The sequence below is a fragment of the Pseudophryne corroboree genome, chromosome 1, assembly GCF_028390025.1.
Source record: "Pseudophryne corroboree isolate aPseCor3 chromosome 1, aPseCor3.hap2, whole genome shotgun sequence".
Classification (NCBI taxonomy): domain Eukaryota; kingdom Metazoa; phylum Chordata; class Amphibia; order Anura; family Myobatrachidae; genus Pseudophryne; species Pseudophryne corroboree.
In genome coordinates this window covers 439,670,800-439,697,163 of record NC_086444.1, presented here as the reverse complement: position 1 = coordinate 439,697,163, position 26,364 = coordinate 439,670,800, and the positions used below count along the sequence as shown (strand labels likewise).

General features: G+C 39.4%; 1 gene segment (V, D, J or C); it reads right to left on the bottom strand.

Moving 5' to 3' along the window:
• Positions 1–25,771, bottom strand: LOC134972489 (T-cell receptor alpha chain constant-like). The segment is given in 6 exon segments: positions 1–688; positions 1,861–1,967; positions 7,408–7,461; positions 8,420–8,695; positions 25,045–25,121; positions 25,764–25,771. Coding segments are annotated over 5 exon segments (522 nt in total).
• Between the last annotated feature and the right edge of the window lie 593 nt (positions 25,772–26,364).

Here is a 26,364-nt window from a genome sequence, read left to right as displayed (position 1 = left end):
ACTCACATTGCACCTGTTCCTCCTCTGTCCCATTATTGCATCTGGAGCACGTGCATGTCATACCTAATGTGCACAGTGTGTACAGTGGGACCAGGGGCATGCAGAATGCTCATTGGGTTGGATGTGTACACATGCACTACAGCTCTGAGGAAGTCAGTCCAATTGTACAATAATAGATAATGAAAAATTAATCCAATTTTTATAGATAACAAAAGTGGAAAAACTCCTAGAGAGCGTCTAAAGAGCTAGAAAAGTCCAGTTGTATTTATGATTGAGCAGTGCAGGATGTGATGACACCATATAAATGAAGATCTTTAAGCATTTTAACGGAGAGTCAGTTCTTTATGTCAGTTCTGTGGTGGACTTGTCACAGCTATTGTACAACTCAGGTCAGTGGACGTGCTATTACCATCTATCTCAATGATGAGCTTAATGTTTTATTAAAAATCACTTGATTGTAGCCAGCTGGTTGCTATACCACCTTTACTTTCACAATGTTGTCCTCCATATGAATAGCAGAAATGGTTGGCACGCTGTATTTAGTAGGGTGTCCAGGATAGCTAATAGAAATATGATTTTTATCTCTTTCCTTCAAAAATGTTCACAAAGTAATCCTGTTTATTATAAATGAGTTTGATGACTATATATATGATCACATTCTATAATGCACGTTCTGTGGCCAGAATGCCTATGGAAAGAGAAAGAAAGACATAAAACAAACAAAATGCAAAAGTTTTGATGGGATTATAAAGAACATTTGAGCAGGGGCATATCTGCTATAAAGCAAGGGGGATTACATTTGCTAACTGAAACAACATGTTTTATTTAACCTTTTAACTGGGTCTAGCATAAACAGCATATTGTACATGTTTTCCATCACCCCGCATTGCAACCAGTCACCGGTCACATGCTGCTGCGGAGGTGCACACTGATTGGTCTGTGAGATCACTTGACACTTCCTCCCACATGCACTGTGTAGGAGGAGCCACAGTTGCAGTAGGTATTAAGTTGTCACTGGTGACCCTCAGTCACATATACAGTATTTATCAATTTGTCAGCAGTGAACTGAAAGAGTCAATCAGATTTTAGGGACATTAATTTTGTGGTTCATATTCACCTAATGGGAAGTATAATGCTAGAATAGTCCATGTGAAGGACAACATTTTGTTACCAGGAAAACAAAGCTCCTCTGTATTTTATATTTTATACAATCAGGCCGATTCAATAGTTTTTTTGTACAGCTGCCACTAGAGGGTGCCTGACAGCTGCAATTCAATTGTTCTGCCATTTGAGGACCCAGTGGCCGCGGAGGACCACGTTTTTTTGTCGCAGCCACCTGAATTTAGATGGGTTTAGCAGTTTTAGGCAACTAAACCCAGTCTATTTGGGTGCAACATACGCAAAACAGTTGAATAACCCCAATGTTATACAAAAAACTCATAGGAAGAGATTTTCACATATCTTGGATAGAGAGAGGTTGTGCTAGATAAATGACAGTTACAATCTGATTGGTTTCTATGACCAACTTCTCCACTTTATCTCTCCAAGATTTGATAACTCTCTCCCCTAATTTACTAAAGGTCCCCATACTTCAGGAGTATATCAGGCCAATTAGCTGTTCTGATGCCTGGGTCGGTGGATCAGCAAAATCCAACATGTTAGAAATCCTTAATTCACTAATTCCGTTACAAAACACAGTTCCCCCGACAGATTGTCCATCATCGGAATCCGCCAATTGGTGGATTGGCATTGGTGAATGGGGGGATCGACCCACATAACGCTTAATTTAAGAACTCCTTACAAACTTATTGCATGGCCTAAATTAGAAAATGGTTAACTTAATTCATGTACATACTGTACCTAAAATGTCCAGAGTCTCAGAGTGGATATCAAGTTAAATAGTATCCCCTTAATGACTAAAAACCTCAATCCAAATACAGAGAAGGACATATTGTTTAAGTTCTTATCTGTAAGAAAAATAAATAAGCAAGTGAAAACATCATGCAAAAGCAATGGTAACACCCAACCCAGTAAACATACCCAGCGGCCAGCTCTTCCACTCTCTGGGGTCAATGCTATTAGCCACAAGTTCCTTCGCAGTGTAAGGGCAGCTACAGTATATGTCGCACTTACAGTACCTCCAGTCTTGCCATTTCTTGTTTGCAACTCCAGATTTCTGTGTACAAAAATCTTAAGGTGGGTACACACTGGAAAGATATATCTGCAGATCAATTGATCTGCAGATATATCTATGGGCGGATCGGGCAGTGTGCTGTGCATACACACTGGCCGATCCGTCGGGGACTGACGTCATGAACTGGGTGGGCGTGTACACACGCCCGCCCAGTTCAGCTGTCAATCACCGCCGGCCGCAGCAGCATGTGTACGGGCGGTCGGCCGACCGCCGCACACACACAGCGACGCGCCAATATATCGGCCAAGAGAACGGCTGATATATCGGCCAGTGTGTACGGGCCTTTAGAGTCTGAGTTGAGATCAGTCAATGAGCGGGGCATATTGCCATGGCTGTGCTATTGCTGGCAATTCTACACTTCAGCAACATGGATACTTTTACGCTAGGAATATACTCAGAAACAGATGCATGTAAGTGAATATATTATCACAATGTGTACAGCCCAGACACTGCAGTATTTGCACCAGGTTTATCTTAGGCCTAACAATTGTGTAATCTTATGTGTTAGGGTAACAATATAGGTGTAGCTTGAGTGTTAGTAGTGTAAAATGCTAACTTCGCATTAGGGCGAATGGATTCTTCGTTAAATCCATTGCACAGCAACGATCCGCTTTGTACCCGTACGACGCACCTGCGCATTGCGGTGCATATGCATGCGCAGTTCTGACCTGATCACAGCGCAGTTAAAAAAAAACTAGCGTGCAATCAGGTCTGAATTACACAATTTTATAATAATTGTAATAGTTCTGTAGCAACCAAACATGTTTCTTTCCATTTACACTGTTAATATTAAATATAATTAAATACAAACACAGACATAGCACCAGTAGTCCAACTGGAAATGTCAAATGATGCGAATAGAGACCTATGACTTCGTACAATTCGTACAATATAGACATGAAGCTAATGGTTTAACCATGAGGTCAATAATCAACCAGCTAATCAGAAGTGGTATGATAGTATTGCTGACACTCATGAGGACAATTAAGTACCAGTACACCAGTGTTCCTTTCCATGGGATCAGCAGGGAGAAGTCTACTCCCTGGGGGTTGGAGCGCCGATTCCAAGGCCAATACACTGTGAGAGATCCCGTAGTGTATAAGGGGCCAGTGCAAGGTTTCTCGACACCCTAAGCAAAATTCTGGCTACTGGACATCTGTGGACATTTATGTCTCCCTGGTGGTGAAGTTGGAAGCTGGAATGAGTGATGTAGCTGCTGACCCCTGAACTAGAATGAGGATGTATTTTTCAGAGACAGCCTTCATGTTTGTTTCAGGCAGCCTCAGCTGTTCACCCCCTCAGGTCCCAGCGCCCATAGGCAGCTGTCTAAAGCTGCCTAATGGAAGCACAGCTCCTGAGTGTATGGCCTCAATATCTGCAGTGTCCAAGACTGCTGGTTATAATGCCTATCGGTCTCACAGGCATTATATCTGTACATGTATGCCCATCATAAGATGTGCACGTTATCTGGAACAATGGGCCTAATTTAGACCTGATCGTAGATGTGCTAAATTTAGCACATCTACGATCAGTCACACAGACATGTGGGGGGACGCCCAGCACAGGGCTAGTCAATACCGTATGTCTGGCTCTGTTCTCCCCTCAAAGGTACAAAAGCATCGCACAGCAGCAATGCTTTTGTACCTGAGGAGTAGCTCCCTACCAGCTCAGATCCTGCGCACTGGCAGGGAGCTACCCGTCGCTCTCTGGGTCACAGCGGCTGTGTGTGACGTCACCCACGGTCCAGGCATGCCTGCGTTGCCTGGACCGCACCCCCAAAATGGTGGCCAAATGCCACTGGCCCGCCCAGTGACCCCCTCTGCCTGTCAATCGGGCAGAGGCAATCGCTGGGCTGAGATGGCCATCAGCTCTCTGACATGCACATGAGCACTGTGGTGCATGCGCAGTTCAGACTTGATCGCCCGCTGTGAGAAAACGCACAGCAGCGATCAGGTCTGAATTAGCACCAATGTCCTTATTCTGTTTATAAATGATGCAGTCCACTTTAATATATACCTCATTTATTATATTTTATTTGAAATGCAATATGTCATGATTTGACATATTGAAATTATAATATCATTGCAATACTGTACAGTTTATTGACATTTAATGTAGACATTGGGGGTCATTCCGAGTTGTTCGCTCGTTATTTTTTTGTCGCAACGGAGCGATTAGTCGCTAATGCGCATGCGCAATGTCCGCAGTGCGACTGCGCCAAGTAAATTTGCTATGCAGTTAGGTATTTTACTCACGGCATTACGAGGTTTTTTCTTCGTTCTGGTGATCGTAATGTGATTGACAGGAAGTGGGTGTTTCTGGGCGGAAACAGGCCGTTTTATGGGTGTGTGCAAAAAAACGCTACCGTTTCTGGGAAAAACGCGGGAGTGGCTGGAGAAACGGAGGAGTGTCTGGGCGAACGCTGGGTGTGTTTGTGACGTCAAACCAGGAACGAAACTGACTGAACTGATCGCAGATGCCGAGTAAGTGTGGAGCTACTCAGAAACTGCACAGAGATGTCTTATCGCAATTCTGCTAATCTTTCGTTCGCAATTTTGATAAGCTAAGATTCACTCCCAGTAGGCGGCGGCTTAGCGTGTGCAAAGCTGCTAAAAGCAGCTTGCGAGCGAACAACTCGGAATGAGGGCCATTATTTCAATTGCTTAGGCCTTGTCAATAAGCAGTAGTAAATGAAAAAGAATGCTGTAGCAGTAAAATAATCATATACAGTATCTTCTTTGTTTCAATTAATTGCTACATAATATCTGCAGGCTGAAGTACTCTGACTATTGGGCCCTACACACTGGGCAATATTACTGAAAGATATGAACGATCTTGTTCATTAATGAATGAGATACCGTTCATATCTTTCAGTGTGGAGGCACCAGCGATGAACAATGCACGGCCCCGCGCTCCTTCATCGTTGGTGCCCCGTCGCTTGTGCATGCAGGCCAATATGGACGATCTCGTCCATATTTGCCTGCGCAGCTATGGAGCCGGGTGATGGGGGGGTGAAGAAACTTCACTCCCCCCGTCACCTCCCCCCCTCCGCCGGGTCGCCCGTCTGCCGTATCAGCGGTCGGGCAGCTCGGCAGTAGGTCGCGCAGTGTGTTGGGCCCTTTAGCATCAAATACTGATTATGTTTCAGTGTGTTGCAGCGAAGTGTCAGCAAACTCCTAGCACACATACTATATCAATCAGCCTGATAGCTAATATTGCAGATGGAGTAGAAATTACGATCTCTCTAGCTATGATCAGATGATTGAGTGATAGATGCAGTTCTACATATCTCTTTAGATAATAATGTTATTGATAAAACAAGTTTCCTTCCATAGTAGCAACTAATTGTTTTTAGATTTGAACGTGCTGTGATCAATCACTATGCTTTTAGTAGACACCTTGGTTATAATGATGTCTTTTATCATAGGTTAGGGTTCTCAATGCCAGAGGTCAGAATACCGATTGCGACATCTAGATAGTGACAATCCCGACAGTGGTAAGGTAATACTTACCTTCCCCCAACGACCCCCTAACCCTAACCCTCCCTTACTGCAGCCTTAACCTATTTACCCCCCCCCCCCCCCCCCGTGCGCGCGCAGTTTAAATCTCCCCAGTGATCAATGTCGGACTGGGGCATAAAGGGCCTACTGGGGGAATGCAGTGGTAGAGGCCCATGCATAGGGCAGCCACCACATTGGTTTACCTAACCATTAGAGACTGTATGGGCTGGGGCCCTTGATATATATACAGTCAATATTGCCAGTGCTTGCTTGATAATGTAGCAGATTAATAACAGCAATGCATGATAGAAAATACACCATAGTCCTGTGCATAATGTATAATTTAAGTGCACCTCTTCCCTAGAAGAGGAGGTGGGTCCCCGCCAGGCAGTAGGGCCCACCGGGGGTTTCCACTATACCCCTGTGGGCCATTCCGACCCTGCCAGTGATGCCTAACCCTAATCCCCGCTTTCCCTAAGCCTAAACCTAACCCTTGGCTTATCTCTCCGGCAGCCCGACAGTGTGACGCTCGGGATCCTGGGTGATCATTTAGTAGTGGCATTAACAGACATATTGTTTTATCTTTTCTGAAGATATTGTGAATAATCTCTGTGTTTAAATACTGGATTCAGCCTGCAGGTAGGATAGAGTGCTCTACTCCCCATTGTGGATAAAAATATGATCTTTTCTAATAGAAAATATTTTCCTAACTGCGGTTAGGGTCTAGTTCCAGGATCCAATTGAAGGAATTTCAGGTACATGTCAATGCCATAATAGGAACATTTGGTCAATGAGATTGACGTTAAGAACTTTTTCAGTCTCTCCGTCTAAATAAGAATTTATTCCAGTGAGAAAGATGAAAAATGTATTAAGTATTAAAGATAAGCATATTCATTTGACAGAGACATTAACAAGTTTCCATTCAAACATTACTGAGCGCCTTCCGCTCATACTATGCACCTCAATGATTGACCATGTTTCCACCAGCCCTGTCATCTTACAACTGATGTTGGGACAGTCTGACTGATATAAGGTACAGACTGTATATATACAGGGCCATAACTACTGTAGGGCCACACAGTGCAGGACAGTGATGCCTCCGCATGGCCCTTGCTTCGGGCTAGCAGGGTGCCTGCAATGGCACCCTGCAGCCAGTATCACTGCAGCAGTGCTGTCCGTATCATCCTTTGGACAACTGCTCGGAAAATCTTTAAGACTCTCCAGGCACTGCTGCAGTTCTGGGTGTTGGTAGCCACGGCCCTTTGTGCAATGTCATGACATCATGCACAGAGGAACGGCACAGGGTGCTCAAAGCCCTTGTTATGGTGCTGTATATATATATATATATATATATATATATACACTGTATATATATATCTATATGTATATACATATATATTTATATATATATATATATGTACAGTTTACACATATATATATATATACCCACACGCAGATTTAACTATCCATCTGGTTGGTGCTGGGGAAAACTTAGAGCAGAATGCAATAATACAGTATAAGTGGTAAGGTGTTACTATCATAAAGCTTCATAGAGCTCTATTGTGTACTGTAGCTTGTGATATGCTGTCATCTCAGCATAAGGGTTCACAGAAAAAGCCATTTTGTATGTCCTGCCAGAAGGCTAATTAAGTCAGGACACATCTGTAATATACAACAGCACTAGTAGCTTGAAATGATGTTTAGTAAACATACTTGTTTTAAAACTCTCATCAAGTGATCTGGATAGACATGCCTTGTCAGTTGTATCTGAAAAACAGTGCGCATATCAGACATCAATGATTTCTCTCTTACACATACTGTGCATTAAATAATGTGTTTGGTATAGAAAATGTTCAAAGGTTGACACATGTATAATGTGTCCATTTATTGCTATGTCAATCATTAAATAATATAGAATTCTTTAATTTGGGCCCCCTAACTTAATAATATTTCATAATAATTCAAAACTAGAGGAATGAAAAATAACAGTGATATATCTATTTGCTTACAGGTTATTTCTTGTGTAGAACAATTTAAAAATAATGTTAAAGATACATTTAGATATTATGCTATATATTGTTTTCAAGTTATCACTTAGGTACTGTAGTTTGGAATCTATGTCAGTGACTTTAACTCCAGCCTTCATGTACCATCTACTGTACAGGTCATGTTTTCTGGATTTCTATAAACAGGTGAGGTACTCTATTTTGTTGCTTGCGCAGACAGAAATCCTCAAAACATGATCTTTTGGGAAACCATGAGGGTTGAGGTTGAGTAAAACTAATCTATACAATGTTTCCCTTTAAAAACAAATGTTGTGCTATAACACTACATCATTCTTACCTATCTTCCCGCAAGTGCCGGGAGAATCACGATTTAGCTGCAGGAGGTAAAATCTGCCACTGACTTATGTAATTTATATTACTAATTGCTGGGATGGAAATGTGTTGGAAAACTGTGAGATACAGTAATTCTACTTTATTAAACTAGAAGGAAAATCTAGAAAAAGCAAGTTGTTATAACAGAAAACTCGGTTTCTGTTGGCAAACCCTGGCACGTATGTACTTATTGGGTACGTGTATACATATTGCATAAACCACTGTAATTAGATGGATAGCCCAGAAATAGCATACTGTATATAGAATGACAGATGTCTTGAAGAGATAAAACATATTTTTTTTCCACATATAATGTTTTTCGTTGATAAAACATTTATATAAAGTACCTTTATCATATACTGCAAATATATTCATTCCACCATATTTTAGTGCACAGTGAAGTGGCTGAGAAGAATCTCCATCATTCCATGTCGCTATACTGTTCCTCCACACATCACTGTCAGACTTATCCAGCACAGCTTCTGATGATAGTTTTCTATTATCCAGGAGCAGTGTCTCTTCCACAGATGGGATGTCGGTGATCAGGCAGACTGACTCTGGCACTCCTGTCACTGGCTTAGATGAATTGAGGTGATAAACCGAAGGACGGTCCCTGTCTGTTTCTGAAAACAAACAGAAAGAAGAAAAGAAGAGATTATTTTTCTATTATATTAAAATGTACAGTAAAGTTTACCATGGGTTGGGTACGGGATCCAGTCAGAATACCGACACTGGCATCCTGACTCACATAATCCTGACACTTTTGGCAAACTAAACTGACCCTACCCCTTACCCAAGGGCATAGCTACCATAGGTGCAGGGAGTGCAGCTGCTATGGGACCCAGAGCTAAGAGGGGCCACTTTCCCTGCCAAAGTTATATGTGTTATATACATTTTTCCTCATACATAGGTGCCCTTATAAACTTTTAACTTGGGATCTGCAGTATATATTGGTATATTCTGGACCTGCTTATTGTAATGTGGTATAAAATGAACTGGAGGGAATTATAATGTTACATAATATGAAATGGGGCACTGTAATGTGCCACAATTTGAAGTGGAGGCACTACAGGGTGGCATAATATGAACTGGGGTCAATGTAATGTGGCATAATATAAATTAGGGACACTGTATGTTATAATGTAAATTAGGGGTACTTTGTTGCATAATGTGGACTGGCAGCCCTACAATGTGACATAACCTGAACTAGGGTACTACCATAGTTCCGAAAATGAACATGGGGCAAAAAATTAACAACTGCTGTGGAGAGGTGTCATTCTTGAAGCACCGGGACAAGGGCCCCTTTAATATGTTGCTATGGGGCCCACAAAGTTCTGGCAACACCCTTGCCTTTACCTTCCTCCTAACCCTAACCAATCCTACCCGCAGCCTAACCCTAATCACTCCCCCCCCCCCCCCCCCCACCGCAGACTAACCCTAACCCTCCCTTTAGTGCATTACCCCGTCCCCCATTGCTGCCTAACCCTAACCTTCCCCGGTATACTTACATTCGGGATTCCGGCTGTTTCGATTCCAATGTCCATCGGGATGCCAGCTATATCCTATTTACCTCACGTATTTGATAAAATATGGGAGCTATGTATCTGGCATATTTATCAGATAGCAGTAAGTCTAAAATCTTGGATTATTCTACCCAGTAATTGTTCATCTTTTAAATTGTCATTCTTCTACTATGTTGTGAACCCCTTCATAAATATGCGGCATTTGCACTAGTGCACTGTCTAAATATTCTATTACTTCCTCTCAGCTGTGGAAATGTACAAACAGCGAACTGAACACCAAGTCAGGATCAACATATGTTTTCAAACGTCTACATCATATTGTCTTACATTTTTATACACAACTTATTCCTGAATGATTGTCACGATAGATGAAAGAGAAGACAAGTTTCACTCAGAAATTTGAAAAGAGATAAATAAAATCAGTGAAATGTCTGTAGCATAATTGTAAGCCAGAAGTGGTAATATTTTGGTATTAACATTTGTCTATACTGGCAGATGTATTGGTTATCATGAGTTTATAAACCAATTTATAAAGATACACATATAAATAGAAAATATCTAATACAAGAGCAATTACAGTTACTAAGGAGTTCTAAAGGAAGAATACTATCATAAAAACAAAGGATTGCCCTGTTCTAGCAGCCAAGACATGGCCTCTGTATTATGATTGTCCTCTTTGTTCCAATATAAGTAACAGTGTTATATCTATCTAGACCACTCGAGATATGTATTTACACAACAGTATATTTTAATACACTCAATATTTAAATTGATTATTCTTAAGGGTCGACATCTCCAGTACTACATTTCCAATATTCATAATAGAAAAATATATGCGTATTTTTTTATTTTTTTTTTAGATCTCACATACTGCAACTAGCACATACATACTGTACTTGCTTTGCATTTTGTCATCATAAATTCTGTGAAATTTTGGCAGTAAGGATACAAATATAGACTTACGTGGTCGGACATGGAGTTTTGTACCTTCCCCAAATATAAGCTTAGTAAAGCCAGTATTATCACAGCATTCAATGTCTTTACAAAAAACTGTCATCATTTGACAGCATGTGCTATATCTTATTTATAACCATATTAAAGCTACATAGCATTGATTGTAATGTGAATGATTGTCGTGTAAATGAATATATATTTTGCACTGTATTTTCCCCAGTACATACTAAACTATTTTAGATCTCTCTGCAGATCTGATAAACGTTGTGATCCTTGGAGCAATTGTCCACTCAATGTGCATCCTGTACACACTGATCTATTTCTAGCTCAGAGAATATATACGTTCTTCAATGGGTCAAGAGGTTGAGTATCTTAAATTTTAAGTAACTCTCCTAGCATGCAACTTCCTAATCTGACCATTTGCAGGAATGTTTTAAGCCATTTATCGGTTAACGATCCTACATACACAGTTGTACAATTATCAGGACAATCAGCCAATATTGGGTGATAATTGCATAGATGTGTACCTAGCTTTGCTGTCATACCACAGTTTTCTTATATGATGCAATGTCCATTAAATTGTGAACCTTAATATGCTATAAGTAGTGTAACATGTTTATAGTAAAATACTTGGAACATAAGGTGTCAGCTTAAATAATTACCTGACTACGCCTCAATATAACTATCAACATACAGTAAGTGTGACAGCCTGTAGTTTTGTACTGCAATGTGTACTTCAGTGGCACCTGAACCCAACATATTCTTCCTTGTGTACTGTACCACTCAACCATTACTGTGCACATAAAGAGATAAATAATAATCCATATCAGTATGTTATTCCTAAAGTTATATGATGCTACCAAAAAAAAAACCACCCACTACCACTCTACCAAAGCACGTTGAATAAAACAATTGTTAAAAAATAAAAAGATTAGTTGACAGATTTAGAACAATGGAAGTATAGCAGCTGGGCAGAGTGTCTCTGCTGATGCACATATCTTACTTGGTGTAACATGTAGTCTTGTGTCTGCTCCATAATGCTAATGAAACATGTCCTACAAGTCAAACATTGTTACCAATATTAATAAACTACTTGCTGAATCTGCAGAACATTCTATTGGAATCCACCTGTTTGGAACTGCAGGGAAATGGTAGACTGGCATTTAAGGTCTCTGTTACCACCGATGTAAAGTCACATTGATGATTTTAATTTCAACAAAACATACACACATAAAATTTGATTGGTTTGTGCAAATTAGCAAAATACTTCAGAACAACATTATCCACTGCATTCAGAGGAAAAATGGATAAAATGTACAATTACCAGAAAAAATTGAGAACCGGTGGAAAACAGTTCTCAATATACGTTCTTAATGAATCGCCAGTCCGTTCCTCCCGGGTGGATCGTCAGGGATACGTTCCTGGTAATGGTAAGTCCTCCGTCTTTCTCCAGCCAGACTGCAGGGTATGTTGTCCTTAATGGGAGCCAACGCGTTTCTACCCTGTACCTAGGGTCTTTTTCAAGGCAATGAACCAAATCCTAAAATTTCTTCCTTTTAAATACCGTTTAAACCAATCATAAAGTCTTATCCATCCACATTATTAGTCCGTCCAATGAGGAGTATCCTTCTTTGGTTGCTAAGCAACCTCCTGTTTGTGACGTGGCCATCTCCGGACTGCCGTGACGTCACTTCCGCTGTCCCGCGGGTACACGTCATCGGCGCCGTTACCATGGTGATCCTGGGGGTTCTCTAAACATCTCCGGCTCTCCGCGACGTCACTTCCGCAATCAAGCGGAAATGTGTCTTCTGAACCGTTTCCATAGCGATCGTTGTTATTACATGGATCTCTCCACCGTTACTTTGTTGCTATGGTTTCCCCTTTGTTGTAAACCAATCGTCTAGGAGACCAGGGCGCCGTCATGAGTGTGCACTTCTGGCGTTTCCCGTCTCCTTCAGATCTTTTCTCTACACATGGAATTCTCAATCATGGGGGCCACGTCTTGAATTTTATTCTTTTTTTACCTTAAAAATGACACAGAATATCATATAAATATCACATTATAATATAAGGTTTAAATCTATTTGCACTTTAAAATTACCTAATAAATCTAAATCATGTGAGGGACACTTAAATCATATTAAAATATACAGAAGTTCTTTATACTGAAGGGGATTTCTTTAAGTGCAACTTGATATCTCATTTAGAATCATAAAATTTAGAATGGCGTTTCCAATAAAATTATAAAAACCATTTTAATTCAAAATCATTGTTGAGTCCATGCGGATGCAACGTATCAAAATCATAGATATATTGCATTTCACATCTAGCAAGAAGAGAGGCTAGATCTTTTTGTCTGGAATTTCCCCTCACTAGCCGCAGTCCTGCAAATCGTACGATTTCCTTCACTGAGCTATTGTGGTATTTCTTAAAATGATTGGACAAAGCGTGTGTTTCCAGCCCTTTGCGGATATTGCGGCAGTGCTCTCCAATCCTAATTTTTAACGTTCGGGATGTACGCCCGATATAAAAGAGATGACATTTACATTCAATAAAATATACCATATTGGTCATATTGCATGTGATAAAATCAGTGAGTTTAAAACTTTTACCATTTATGGTTATGTTTTCTAATTTTTTGGTGCCATCGCTTTTTATCTCTCTGCACCCTATACATGAGCCGCATCGATGAAAACCAGTAGTTGCAATCCTTCCTTCACGTTTTTTTGGTTTGAGAAAACTGTTAACTAGCTTTTGTTTGATATTGGGTGCTTTTTTATAGATAAAAATTGGACGATCTGGAATTTCTTTGCCAATTATTGGGTCTTTTTTCAGAAGACTCCAGTTTTTTTTAATTGATCTTTCTAATATGCGATATTGAGAATTAAAACTTGTAATGAATGCCCACTCGTATTTGTTCTGTTTCGATCTTTGATCTGTTTGTTGATCCAAAAGATTTTTTCTCTCTATTTCGTTTGTTTTTTGAAAGGCTAACTCCACCTTTTCCTTTTTATATCCATTGTTGCTAAATCTATTTTTTAATTCTACCGCCTGTTGTTTGTAAACTGATTCTTCCGTGCAGTTTCGCTTCAATCTTTTTAGTTGGCCATAAGGGATGGAATCCAACCAATTCATATGGTGGCAACTGTCATATCGTATATATGACCTGGAATCGGTTTCTTTAGTGAAGGTTTTGGTTTGTATTGTGTTATCCTTTATAAAGACCGTAATATCCAAAAAGTCCACACTTGTATCGTTTATATTAAACGTGAAGTTGATATTTAAACAATTAGTGTTCAGATATATACAAAAATCATCTAAAAGAGATTTGTCTCCCCTCCATATAAAAAATACATCGTCTATGTATCTACGCCATGACACCAGGTTCGCTCCAAATGGGTTGTTCTCCCAGATCGTATCTTGTTCCCATTGGCCCATGAAAATATTAGCATAGCTCGGAGCGAACCTGGTGCCCATGGCTGTGCCCATTTTTTGAATATAAAAATCCCCATTGAATAAAAAATAATTGTTATGAAGAATAAAATGGACACCTTCAATAATAAAACTTTGCATCCATTCTTCTAAAGTGCTGTTTCTAAGGTGCGATGTTAATGCCTTTATACCTGCTTCATGTTGAATTATGGAATATAATGACCTGACGTCAGCAGTAACCATTATCATTCCCTCTTCCCAATGAACAGATGTTAAAAAATTTAAAAATTCTTTTGTGTCCTTTAAGTGCGATACATTCTCCAACACCAACGGTTGCAAAAAATGATCAATATATTCTGATAGATTGGCCGTTACCGATCCAATCCCTGACACTATAGGCCTACCCGGGGGATTGGTGGCATCCTTGTGTATTTTTGGCAACAAATATATTGTGGGTACCACTGGGTGAGAATTGAATAGAAATTTTGCCTCCTTTTCTTCTAATTTTCCTGGGTCTTCATATTTTTCAATGAGTGCTTTTAATTCTGCAAGGATTCTTTCCGTAGGGTCTGATCGGAGTTTTGAATAGGTATCCCTATCGTTAATATGATCCTCTACTCCCTTAATATAGCGGTCCGTGTCCAATAGTACAACTCCTCCGCCCTTATCTGTCGGCTTTATAGTGATTTCTTGATTTTTGCTTAAATTCTTGAGAGCAGCTCTCTCTTTGAAACTAAGATTATGTTTCAGACCTGTAGGTTTAATTTTCCGTAAATCATCTTGCACTAACTCACAGAAAGTGTCTATGAATTTGCCCTTAACATGTGAGGGAAAAAATATAGACTTAGGTTTGAAAGGGGTTCTTGTAATGGAATTTATGATTTCCTGATTATTTTCTTCTTCTTTTGAGAGGAAGAATTTTTTGAGACATAATTTTCTGGTGAATTTGTGGATGTCAACAAAAGACTCAAATTTATTAATTGTGGTTGCAGGCGCATATTTCAAACCTTTCTCCAGGACCCTCTTCTCGGGTTCTGTTAATATATGTGAAGAAAATAATCAGGAAATCATAAATTCCATTACAAGAACCCCTTTCAAACCTAAGTCTATATTTTTTCCCTCACATGTTAAGGGCAAATTCATAGACACTTTCTGTGAGTTAGTGCAAGATGATAATGGTTACTGCTGACGTCAGGTCATTATATTCCATAATTCAACATGAAGCAGGTATAAAGGCATTAACATCGCACCTTAGAAACAGCACTTTAGAAGAATGGATGCAAAGTTTTATTATTGAAGGTGTCCATTTTATTCTTCATAACAATTATTTTTTATTCAATGGGGATTTTTATATTCAAAAAATGGGCACAGCCATGGGCACCAGGTTCGCTCCGAGCTATGCTAATATTTTCATGGGCCAATGGGAACAAGATACGATCTGGGAGAACAACCCATTTGGAGCGAACCTGGTGTCATGGCGTAGATACATAGACGATGTATTTTTTATATGGAGGGGAGACAAATCTCTTTTAGATGATTTTTGTATATATCTGAACACTAATTGTTTAAATATCAACTTCACGTTTAATATAAACGATACAAGTGTGGACTTTTTGGATATTACGGTCTTTATAAAGGATAACACAATACAAACCAAAACCTTCACTAAAGAAACCGATTCCAGGTCATATATACGATATGACAGTTGCCACCATATGAATTGGTTGGATTCCATCCCTTATGGCCAACTAAAAAGATTGAAGCGAAACTGCACGGAAGAATCAGTTTACAAACAACAGGCGGTAGAATTAAAAAATAGATTTAGCAACAATGGATATAAAAAGGAAAAGGTGGAGTTAGCCTTTCAAAAAACAAACGAAATAGAGAGAAAAAATCTTTTGGATCAACAAACAGATCAAAGATCGAAACAGAACAAATACGAGTGGGCATTCATTACAAGTTTTAATTCTCAATATCGCATATTAGAAAGATCAATTAAAAAAAACTGGAGTCTTCTGAAAAAAAGACCCAATAATTGGCAAAGAAATTCCAGATCGTCCAATTTTTATCTATAAAAAAGCACCCAATATCAAACAAAAGCTAGTTAACAGTTTTCTCAAACCAAAAAAACGTGAAGGAAGGATTGCAACTACTGGTTTTCATCGATGCGGCTCATGTATAGGGTGCAGAGAGATAAAAAGCGATGGCACCAAAAAATTAGAAAACATAACCATAAATGGTAAAAGTTTTAAACTCACTGATTTTATCACATGCAATATGACCAATATGGTATATTTTATTGAATGTAAATGTCATCTCTTTTATATCGGGCGTACATCCCGAACGTTAAAAATTAGGATTGGAGAGCACTGCCGCAATATCCGCAAAGGGCTGGAAACACACGCTTTGTCCAATCATTTTAAGAAATACCACAATAGCTCAGTGAAGGAAATCGTACGATTTGCAGGACTGCGGCTAGTGAGGGGAAATTCCAGACAAAAAGATCTAGCCTCTCTTCTTGCTAGATGTGAAATGCAATATATCTATGATTTTGATACGTTGCATCCGCATGGACTCAACAATGATTTTGAATTAAAATGGTTTTTATAATTTTATTGGAAACGCCATTCTAAATTTTATGATTCTAAATGAGATATCAAGTTGCACTTAAAGAAATCCCCTTCAGTATAAAGAACTTCTGTATATTTTAATATGATTTAAGTGTCCCTCACATGATTTAGATTTATTAGGTAATTTTAAAGTGCAAATAGATTTAAACCTTATATTATAATGTGATATTTATATGATATTCTGTGTCATTTTTAAGGTAAAAAAAGAATAAAATTCAAGACGTGGCCCCCATGATTGAGAATTCCATGTGTAGAGAAAAGATCTGAAGGAGACGGGAAACGCCAGAAGTGCACACTCATGACGGCGCCCTGGTCTCCTAGACGATTGGTTTACAACAAAGGGGAAACCATAGCAACAAAGTAACGGTGGAGAGATCCATGTAATAACAACGATCGCTATGGAAACGGTTCAGAAGACACATTTCCGCTTGATTGCGGAAGTGACGTCGCGGAGAGCCGGAGATGTTTAGAGAACCCCCAGGATCACCATGGTAACGGCGCCGATGACGTGTACCCGCGGGACAGCGGAAGTGACGTCACGGCAGTCCGGAGATGGCCACGTCACAAACAGGAGGTTGCTTAGCAACCAAAGAAGGATACTCCTCATTGGACGGACTAATAATGTGGATGGATAAGACTTTATGATTGGTTTAAACGGTATTTAAAAGGAAGAAATTTTAGGATTTGGTTCATTGCCTTGAAAAAGACCCTAGGTACAGGGTAGAAACGCGTTGGCTCCCATTAAGGACAACATACCCTGCAGTCTGGCTGGAGAAAGACGGAGGACTTACCATTACCAGGAACGTATCCCTGACGATCCACCCGGGAGGAACGGACTGGCGATTCATTAAGAACGTATATTGAGAACTGTTTTCCACCGGTTCTCAATTTTTTCTGGTAATTGTACATTTTATCCATTTTTCCTCTGAATGCAGTGGATAATGTTGTTCTGAAGTATTTTGCTAATTTGCACAAACCAATCAAATTTTATGTGTGTATGTTTTGTTGAAATTAAAAGTACTGTACTACACATTTTTGCACTATTCTGTTTTCTCCCTATATAATTTGAATACACGGGAGAAGAGGAAAATACTGCGAAGATCAATTTCCAAAAAAAAAAAAGGGATGTGCACTTAAGTATTATATGTTACTGTATTGCACTATCTTCTGACTAAGCCTTAGAGACGTTGGCTCTCATGTGGCGCTCTGTGTAAATTGATACCACCCATTTTGCACTGTACGTTTGACTTAGTGTACTGGAGAGACACTTATTTGGATATCATTTGCTTGAGCTGCCCATTTCTGCGCAATTTGTCACATTGTCACTCAAACTCTTTTTCTGGTCACATTGATGATTTACTTACAGCAGTACTGCATGGGTGAGCTTTCAATGTAAAGCTTTGGAAAGAATATATCCTATAGAGCATACAGTGCATTCAATAGTTATAACTTCATGAAAACCTCATACATTTTCTGTGGGCAGACTCCCAATGTGAATGAATGTCACATTATATTAGAATATTACATTGTAATCCACATTGTCTTTGATCTCTAACAGGAATTTTACTAGAAGACATGGAAAATGCATTAGTCAGGGCATAATTTATGTGAAATATAAAATATTTGCGCTCAGAACATGGTTAGCCAGTCATCTCTGTATTAATACTTACTAGATATCACAGTTAATATTGTTCCTCTACCAAATATGAGTCTATTGTTAGAGCCATAAACCCACAGTGACATCTTTCATGACTAAAACACCCAATCTCAGAGGATGGGCTATATACTGTATATCTCAAAATCATAATGAGTAATTTTATCAGATTATACAATATCAGACATACAATTAAATAATTTAACAACTTTAAGTACACTTCAAGTAAAGATTAATATGCTTAATAATATTTTTATTTGTAAATCGGGTACATTGTGTGAGATTTTTTCATTTCATATCTCTTACTCTAAAGGATCATTATTAACTGATCCAAGATATTTAGACAGTCATGGTTTTAAGATTTTTTTTCACAGGGAATTTTATTCATATTCTGCATACTGTATGGCATTCTCTTATTGTAGTCTCATGCTCTGGGTTTTTAGATTATTTATGATAAAAATTTAATATTTAAAAATGCACATAACTTTACTATAGCCAACTTCAGTAACCATATCAAGCCAAAGATTGCAGTGCACAAAGGTCCAGCCACAGTGAACCGCACATGATAACCTATTAGATACACCTGATTAGAAGCAAAGTGTGGAAATCGGTTGTGAATACTTACTAGGTATAACAGACAGTTGTGTCCCTGATCCAAAAACATACTTGTAGGTGTTATAGCACAGTGATAGATATCATAACAAAAACCTTAGATAACACAAGAAATTTATAGGGAGACTTACAAAATGCCAATCTTCAAATGTGTGGTATCCCATAGCAATCAGTAAACAACTCATTTTGTTTGACCTAGTTCAGGTTAGTTAATGAAAACATATGGCTGACAATATGTACACTGCAGGTTGTACTTTGTTAGTAAATAACTTCCACTACTGCCTTCCACACTTACTGCCAGGGCCATAACTGGGCGGGGGGGGGGGTTAAGGGGGCATGCGCCCCATGTGCAGGATTTGAGGGGGCATTGAGGAGTTACAGAGGCGCAGGATTTGGGTTTTTTTTACCGGCAGTGCTGTGCTGCTCCAGTGAGACAGCAGACGGCTCCCATGGCAGGGTCTCTGACCCACCTGTCTGCCTGGAGCTGGACCCGACGCTGTGCTGGTGACCTCCAGTACCTGGGATCTCTCCTATGCCGGCTACTGTCTTAAACTCTCTTCTGTGCCATGCAGTGCTGCGACTAGCGTGCGGTGCACTGTACAAGCTATAGAAGCGAGCTGTTGGTGCTGTGTTTTTCAGCAGGCTATGATCCTGGCTGCCTGCTCAGCACCAACAGATAACAAGATGCCGGCTACACCACATTGAGAGGACACACTGCGCCAGGCTTATGGTTGTTAACAGGTGCAGTCACCAATGTTACAGAAATCAAAGGCACACTTTGCTTGCTCTCCACCTGACAGTGGAAACTTAGAGCCTGGCAACCTCCAACTCTGACCGAGTATCACTACAGCAGCTTTGTGGTGAGTTTAAAACAGACTTTATTACGGCACTGTGCTCCCATTTAGCAGTATCAACCTCCGCTTTGCCTCCCAGATGGAGGGATTTGGTGTATCTTATAGGGAGATGTAGTGTAGTGATGTATGTAGTGTAGTAATGTATTGCAGTGTATAGGGGCATGTAGTGCACTGATGTAGTGTAGCATATAAGGAGATGTAGTGTAATGATGTAGTGTAGCATATAGGGTATGTTGTAGTACAGTGTATAGGGGCATGTAGTGTAGTGATGTGGTGTAGCATATAAGGGGATGTAGTGTAGTGATGTAGTGTAGTATATAGGGTATGTACAGAGCCGGCCATAGGCATAGGCAAACTAGGCAATTGCCTAGGGCATTTGATATGCCTAGGGGCATCAGCAGCTTCTGCTGATTACAATGATATGCGTCATGCCTATATTCTGTGTGTAGCATTTCATATGCAGATACAGCCACAGTCTCACACAGTATATAGGCATGCTGCATATCATTTTAATCAGCAGAAGCTGCTTGTGCATCCTAGCCACATAGCAATGCAAGTAAGATGAATTTTCATTAAAAAATGTGCCCGACGTTAGCATTGAGGCAAGATTTATGACACATATGCCGCTGTATTCAAGCAGAGGCAGAGGTCACAGTGTTAGTGGCAGTGTGAGTGCTGTGTGCATGTGAGTGGTTTGGTTGTGCAGTAGTGTTCAGAATATGTGTAAGGAGCATTATGTGTGTCATGTAAAAATGCATTAATAATGTGCAACATATGTGTAATCGGCACTATGTGTGTCATTATGTGTATAAGGGCATTAATAATGTGCGGCATATGTGTAACAGGGTACTACTGTATGTGTGCAATTATGTGTATAGGGGCACTAATAATGTGCAACAAATGTGTAGGGGGCACTATGTGGGTCATTATGTGTATAAGGGCATTAATAATGTGCGGCATATGTGTAAGGGACATTATGTGTAAAAGGGCATTATAAGGGTTGGCATAATGTTGAAGGTGCATTATGTTTATAAGGACATTAATAATGTGTCTCATATGTGTAAGGGGCATTACTGTGTGGAATTGTATATAAATGCATTACTAATGTGTGGCATTATGTGTATAAGGTGCTCTACTATGTGGCGTTGCGTATAGAAATGGCACTACTGTGTCATCTAATGTGAATAAAGACCAATAGGGTGTGGTGTAATGTGAATAAGGAGCAATTCAGTGTGATGTAATGTGAATAAGGGGCTCTACTGTGAGGAGTAACGTTTATAAGGTACAGTGATACTACTGTGGGATGTAATATGAATTATGGACACTATTGCATGATCAAATGTGAATAAAGTTGCAGTACTGTGTGGCGTACTTGGAATTGGGGTTACTATTGTGTGGCCATGCCCCTTGCCAGCAAAAACACACCCCTTTTTGGGCTGTGCAAACTGTTCCTATTTAAAGTAAAGGGGGTACAAACACCAAAATAAGGACTGCTATGGGTGAGGGGTGATGGTGCTGGGAAAGAGGTGCAAGGTCAGAGGCGGAACTAGAGGCAGTGCTAGGGAGCACCAGCCAAAATCTTGCCTAGGGCATCATATTGGTTAGGGCTGGCTCTGGGTATGTTGTACAGTGTATAGGGGCATGTAGTGTAGTGATGTAGTTCAGCGTGTAGGGGATGTAGTGAGGTAGTGCAATGGAAAGGGGAATCTAGTGCAGTGATGAAGTGTTATAATATAGTGTAGTGATATAGTGCAATGTATTGGGAGACACAGAGGAGCATGTATTTGAACATGCTGCTGGAGGTGCATGTGACGCATAGGGCATTTGGGTCACATAGGGAAATATTGTCCTATTAACAGTATCCCCTTTTTTCAAAATGTTTGATAATCTAATTATTTTAGTCTGATAGGGTTTTGGGTTTGTTTTTTGTTTTTTTTGGGGGGAATGGTTTTGGGGGGAGGAGCGGGCGCCAAATTACTGTCTTTCCCTAGGTGACAAAAATCCTACTTTCGGCCCTGTTACTGCTTCAGTAATCTGTTGCAATAAGTAAAGGGGGGTACTCACGGAGCGATCGCTGCTTAAAATCTAAGCAATCTGATTAGATTGCTTAGATTTTAAGCAGCTATCACTCCGTGTGTACCCCTCACAGCGATAGCAATGCGCAGCCCCGCACATCGCTATTGCTGGTTCTAGACTGGCCTCCATGCAGGCCAATCTAGCAGGTCGCTCACCTCACCCGCTGGGTGAAATGAGCGCCCCCCCCCCCCGTCTCCCCTTGCATGCTCAGCACACATCGCGCTGTGCTGAGCGGGGGGAGAGATGTGTGCTGAGTGGTTCACTCAGCACACATCTCTCCCCACATCTGCCGGTGAGTACTGGCCTTTAGAATCTGCACCAAGTCTAGTCGTATAGTCTAGAATTAGTTTTTTGTTTTTATTATGACCTCCAAATGATACTGTAATTGTAACAAACAGTTTGTTTCCAGCTCCAAATATTAATTTGTTATTATTATTACACAATAACTATCTTCTTTATATCTCTTTTACAACATCTCTGTTTCCACTGATGTTTCATTTACTTTCCATTTCAAGATTCCCCAAAGCTATTCCCTACACTGTTCTACCTACATGAATCTAAAGTATTTAGTAGTAAAAGTGTTATTATGAGACACAATTGTTTTAATTAACAGTATTGTATAGCATTTAGCAATTTTGGAAACCCTTCTGGCATTAAGTGTCACAACTAAACAAACTAAATATTTTAATTGAAGTTTAAAAATACTGTATGGTGATATTATCTGGATTCTAAAACAAAAAAGTTGCATTATATACTGGTTTCTGATCTGTAAATGATTCATCTGTAACTAATAATCATGATAATTTCCTCACAAAGCTACATATTCTATGTGGAATATGGTTATCAATTATTATATAAACATACATTATAAGCCAAATTAAAAAAATATATATTTTTTTATTTTCTATATACAAAACCAACTGTTTTTCAATAATGTCTAGATAAATGTCCTTTAAGGTGCTAAATATATTGTGGTCTTTGTGGGTTATTCAGAGTTGTTTGCAAATCAAAAAAGTTAGCAATTGGGCAAAGCCATGTTACATTGCAGATGTAACATGTGTAGATCGATTTAGATTTGGGTGGGTTATTTTGTTTCTGTGCAGAATAAATACTGCTTTATTTTTTCACTGCAATTTAGATTTCAGTTTGAACACACCCCACCCAAATCTAAATCTCTCTGCACATGTTACATCTGCCCCACCTGCAGTGCACATGGTTTTGCCTAATTGCTAACATTTTTGGTTTGCTGACAACCCTAAATAGCTCCCTTCATATGAAGAAAAATAAGAATACATCAGCACATGTCCTCACTGTCCTCCACCTCACCTCTTCTTGCTCACTTTGCTCCATCATACACTGTGGCATGTCTGGAGGAACAGTCCTTTGCTTTACACAGATTTTCAATTATTATTTTTTATTATTATTATATTTTTCCACTGCCCAAATCATCTACATATGAATACAACTTACATCCCCCTCCCCCACACACATACACCTTCGGCGAAAACATTTGTTAAATGCTTCATAATCTTTTTGTGCTCATAGGGCCTCACTTAGCGGCCAGTGCAGAGTTAAACGCAAGTTGGACGTAACTGCATCTGCATTGCTACACAAAACTAAAGGCCTATTTTGTCCTGTATGCAGAGCTGTACTGCCCCATGTGTACACTTGGTTGAACATCTGCCATTACTATGTATGCACGTGCACCAGCCCTATCCTTAGTGCAAAAGTTACATCTGAAAACAGGCATAATTACGTGTACACACAACTGTGCATAGTCCACAATTTACACTTAGTCTGCCTGCAAACACCCCATTAACACCCATTAATACCCCTTGTGCTGCAAGTGGAGATGCCACTGAGTTGCTATTGGCCTTGAATTACCTGTAGATGCTTATGCTTGGCTCTAGAGCATGCATAGTATAAAACATTCAAAATACACTCCACAAAACTGACTTGCCTTCAACTCTGTAGTAGACTCTTCCAGTTATAAGCAAATCCAGATACAGTGGGCAATTGTTTACCCCTGACACAATGCCCAGAGATTTAGTATATGATTTAGCAATAATTACCATACCTGTATTTAGTATGTGACACAACAACAACAAAACAATGCTCAAAGGCAGTTATGTATCTAAAGCATTAGAACGATCCAAAAAGAAAAAGAAAAAAGATGTCTGTGCTACACCTCAGATGAGGCTAACAACAGCCTACTCCAAACTGAACTGCTTAATGGCCTATTATCGATCTGTTAACCACACTGCAAAATGCATTGTGATTGTAATTAGGTGTAGAAATAATAGGGACTTACTGGGGCTCACATGCAGCTTGGTCCCTTGTCCAAAGAAAAGCTTGTCTATCCCAGTAGTAGCACAACACCGAATGACATTACAAAAAGCCAGGGCCTCCACAGCGATATTGCAACTAAGACATGAACGTGAATATATAAATGCAGGTAAGTAGGACTGAGGCGGCTCAGCATAATCACTGCAGCATCATTCTTTCCGCTCCTTCTTACAGGAAAGCCTTATAACCAGGTCTGCCAGCAGTCTCATAGACATACTGTACCAGAGCAATTACCTTTATAAATTGTACACTAAATTGCCAAATTCAAAATGGGCATGTCAATTTACTGGGTGTCAAATGGAATTGAGAAGACCTGACCTGGTCTAGCTCCATGTTAACACATTTATATGTATATCAGCATGAACCTTTTATAAAAAAAAGAGGACAGCAGTGTACCCAGTATAGTATAGTTCCCTGTTTGTACTTAGTTTCGTCACTATAATCACTTTTTGAAGCAACTTTAACAGATACAAATTTTAGCCATGTGATTGGATTATTCAAGATTATTTTTATTATTATTACTTTGTTTCTGTGATTCACCTAAAGTTACAAGTTGATACAAGAGTTACAGAAGCAGCTTTCACACTCTGGATAAGTGGGCAGATGCTTATTTTATCCATTAACGAAATTATTTTCTACATACGATTTCTTTTTACAGTATTTCTGGTACTAGTTATAGGAATGAAAAATTAGACCAAAAAACAGATGGCGGTGCTGCATGCCACTGAGAACCAGAACCAGGACAAAGCACTGTCATTTTTACATGTTGTCAGATAAATATTATAGTAGTAGTATAAAATGTAGTACTGTACATAGGAAACAAAAATACTTGTGCTCAAAAGTACAGTTTATAATGAGATTTAGTTTCAGTTACGTCATAATTACACTTACTGGGTAGAACAGACAATAATGTTCCTCGTCCAAATGTGAGTTTGTTGCCACCTCCAGTTTTAGCACAGTGATAACTTCTATACCAAAAACACTTTTCCAAAGAAGCTGGTGGCTGATATAATCATTTACTACTCTCCCCTTTAGAATGTAAGCTCTCACGAGCAGGGTTCTCAACCCTCATTGTTTATCCTTGGCTTACTTAAACCGTCTTCAGCAGCACCAAATCCTGCAGTTTTCTGCCACCCTGATACTTATGTCAGTGTCCTCTGCTGCTGTAGTTATGTTTATTTACCCTGTACTTGTCCTATATTGTTTTCAACTGTAAGTTACTATTTTCCTGTATTGATTATTTTGTTTATGTACTCTGTAATTGAGCACTGTGGATCCCTTGTGGCGCCATATAAATAAAAAAAGAAATTATAATAATAATACTACATGAGGTCTGAAAAGCTGTCACTTTTATCTATATGTCTGCAGATAGCAACACAATCTTCACTTATACAGTGCAGTAACATAAAAAGCTAATACACTTTATATACTGTAATAGATCAACCTTATTTACAAACACAGGCAACAAAAGCCAGTGCCTCTCAGGTGTGCTTTCCCGTGTTAGTGTAAGGTTTAGAAACTCCACATTAAAGTAAATCTAAGTCTACTAATCATAATCAGCTCCCCCATATAACTACTATATGACTATGTAATATTCACCAACAGATTACTTAAACATCCTCAAAAACATATGACATATACTGGAAAATGTTAAATATTATTTACCTTTTAAGGTCTGTGATGACAGAAGAAGAGCTAGAACTGAATTCCTGAATATACTGCTTATATGGTAAGACTTACTATGACATATGGTTGTTTCATATCCTCAGAAAAGTCTTGTTTAACAGAAAGTTGCTTGTGAAAGATACACACCAACATTTCTACATCAGAGAATCTGTACAACTGCTCAGTGATGTAGTATACAGTGCTTGGCCTACTTTTCAATTCCATTTTTTAAATTGCATTATTATTAACTCTTTGACTGAAGAGGATGCAAAGTTACACAAGCTAAGAGAACATAAGCAAATGATGATGATGATGATGATGATGATGTGTTTTCTGTGTAGCATAATGTGTTTAACACATTTATGGTGCTGGGAGAATTTACGCGTATTTCCTAATAACATTGCAAACATATCAAGGTGACAATGTTATTGTTATTTACCCTGGGCCCCCCTTCCCCCCACACATGTTAATCCAGCCCTGCCCACAGCTAATATTTTGTTGCAAGCTGCCTATCACAATAAACATATGACATCATTGAAATATTGA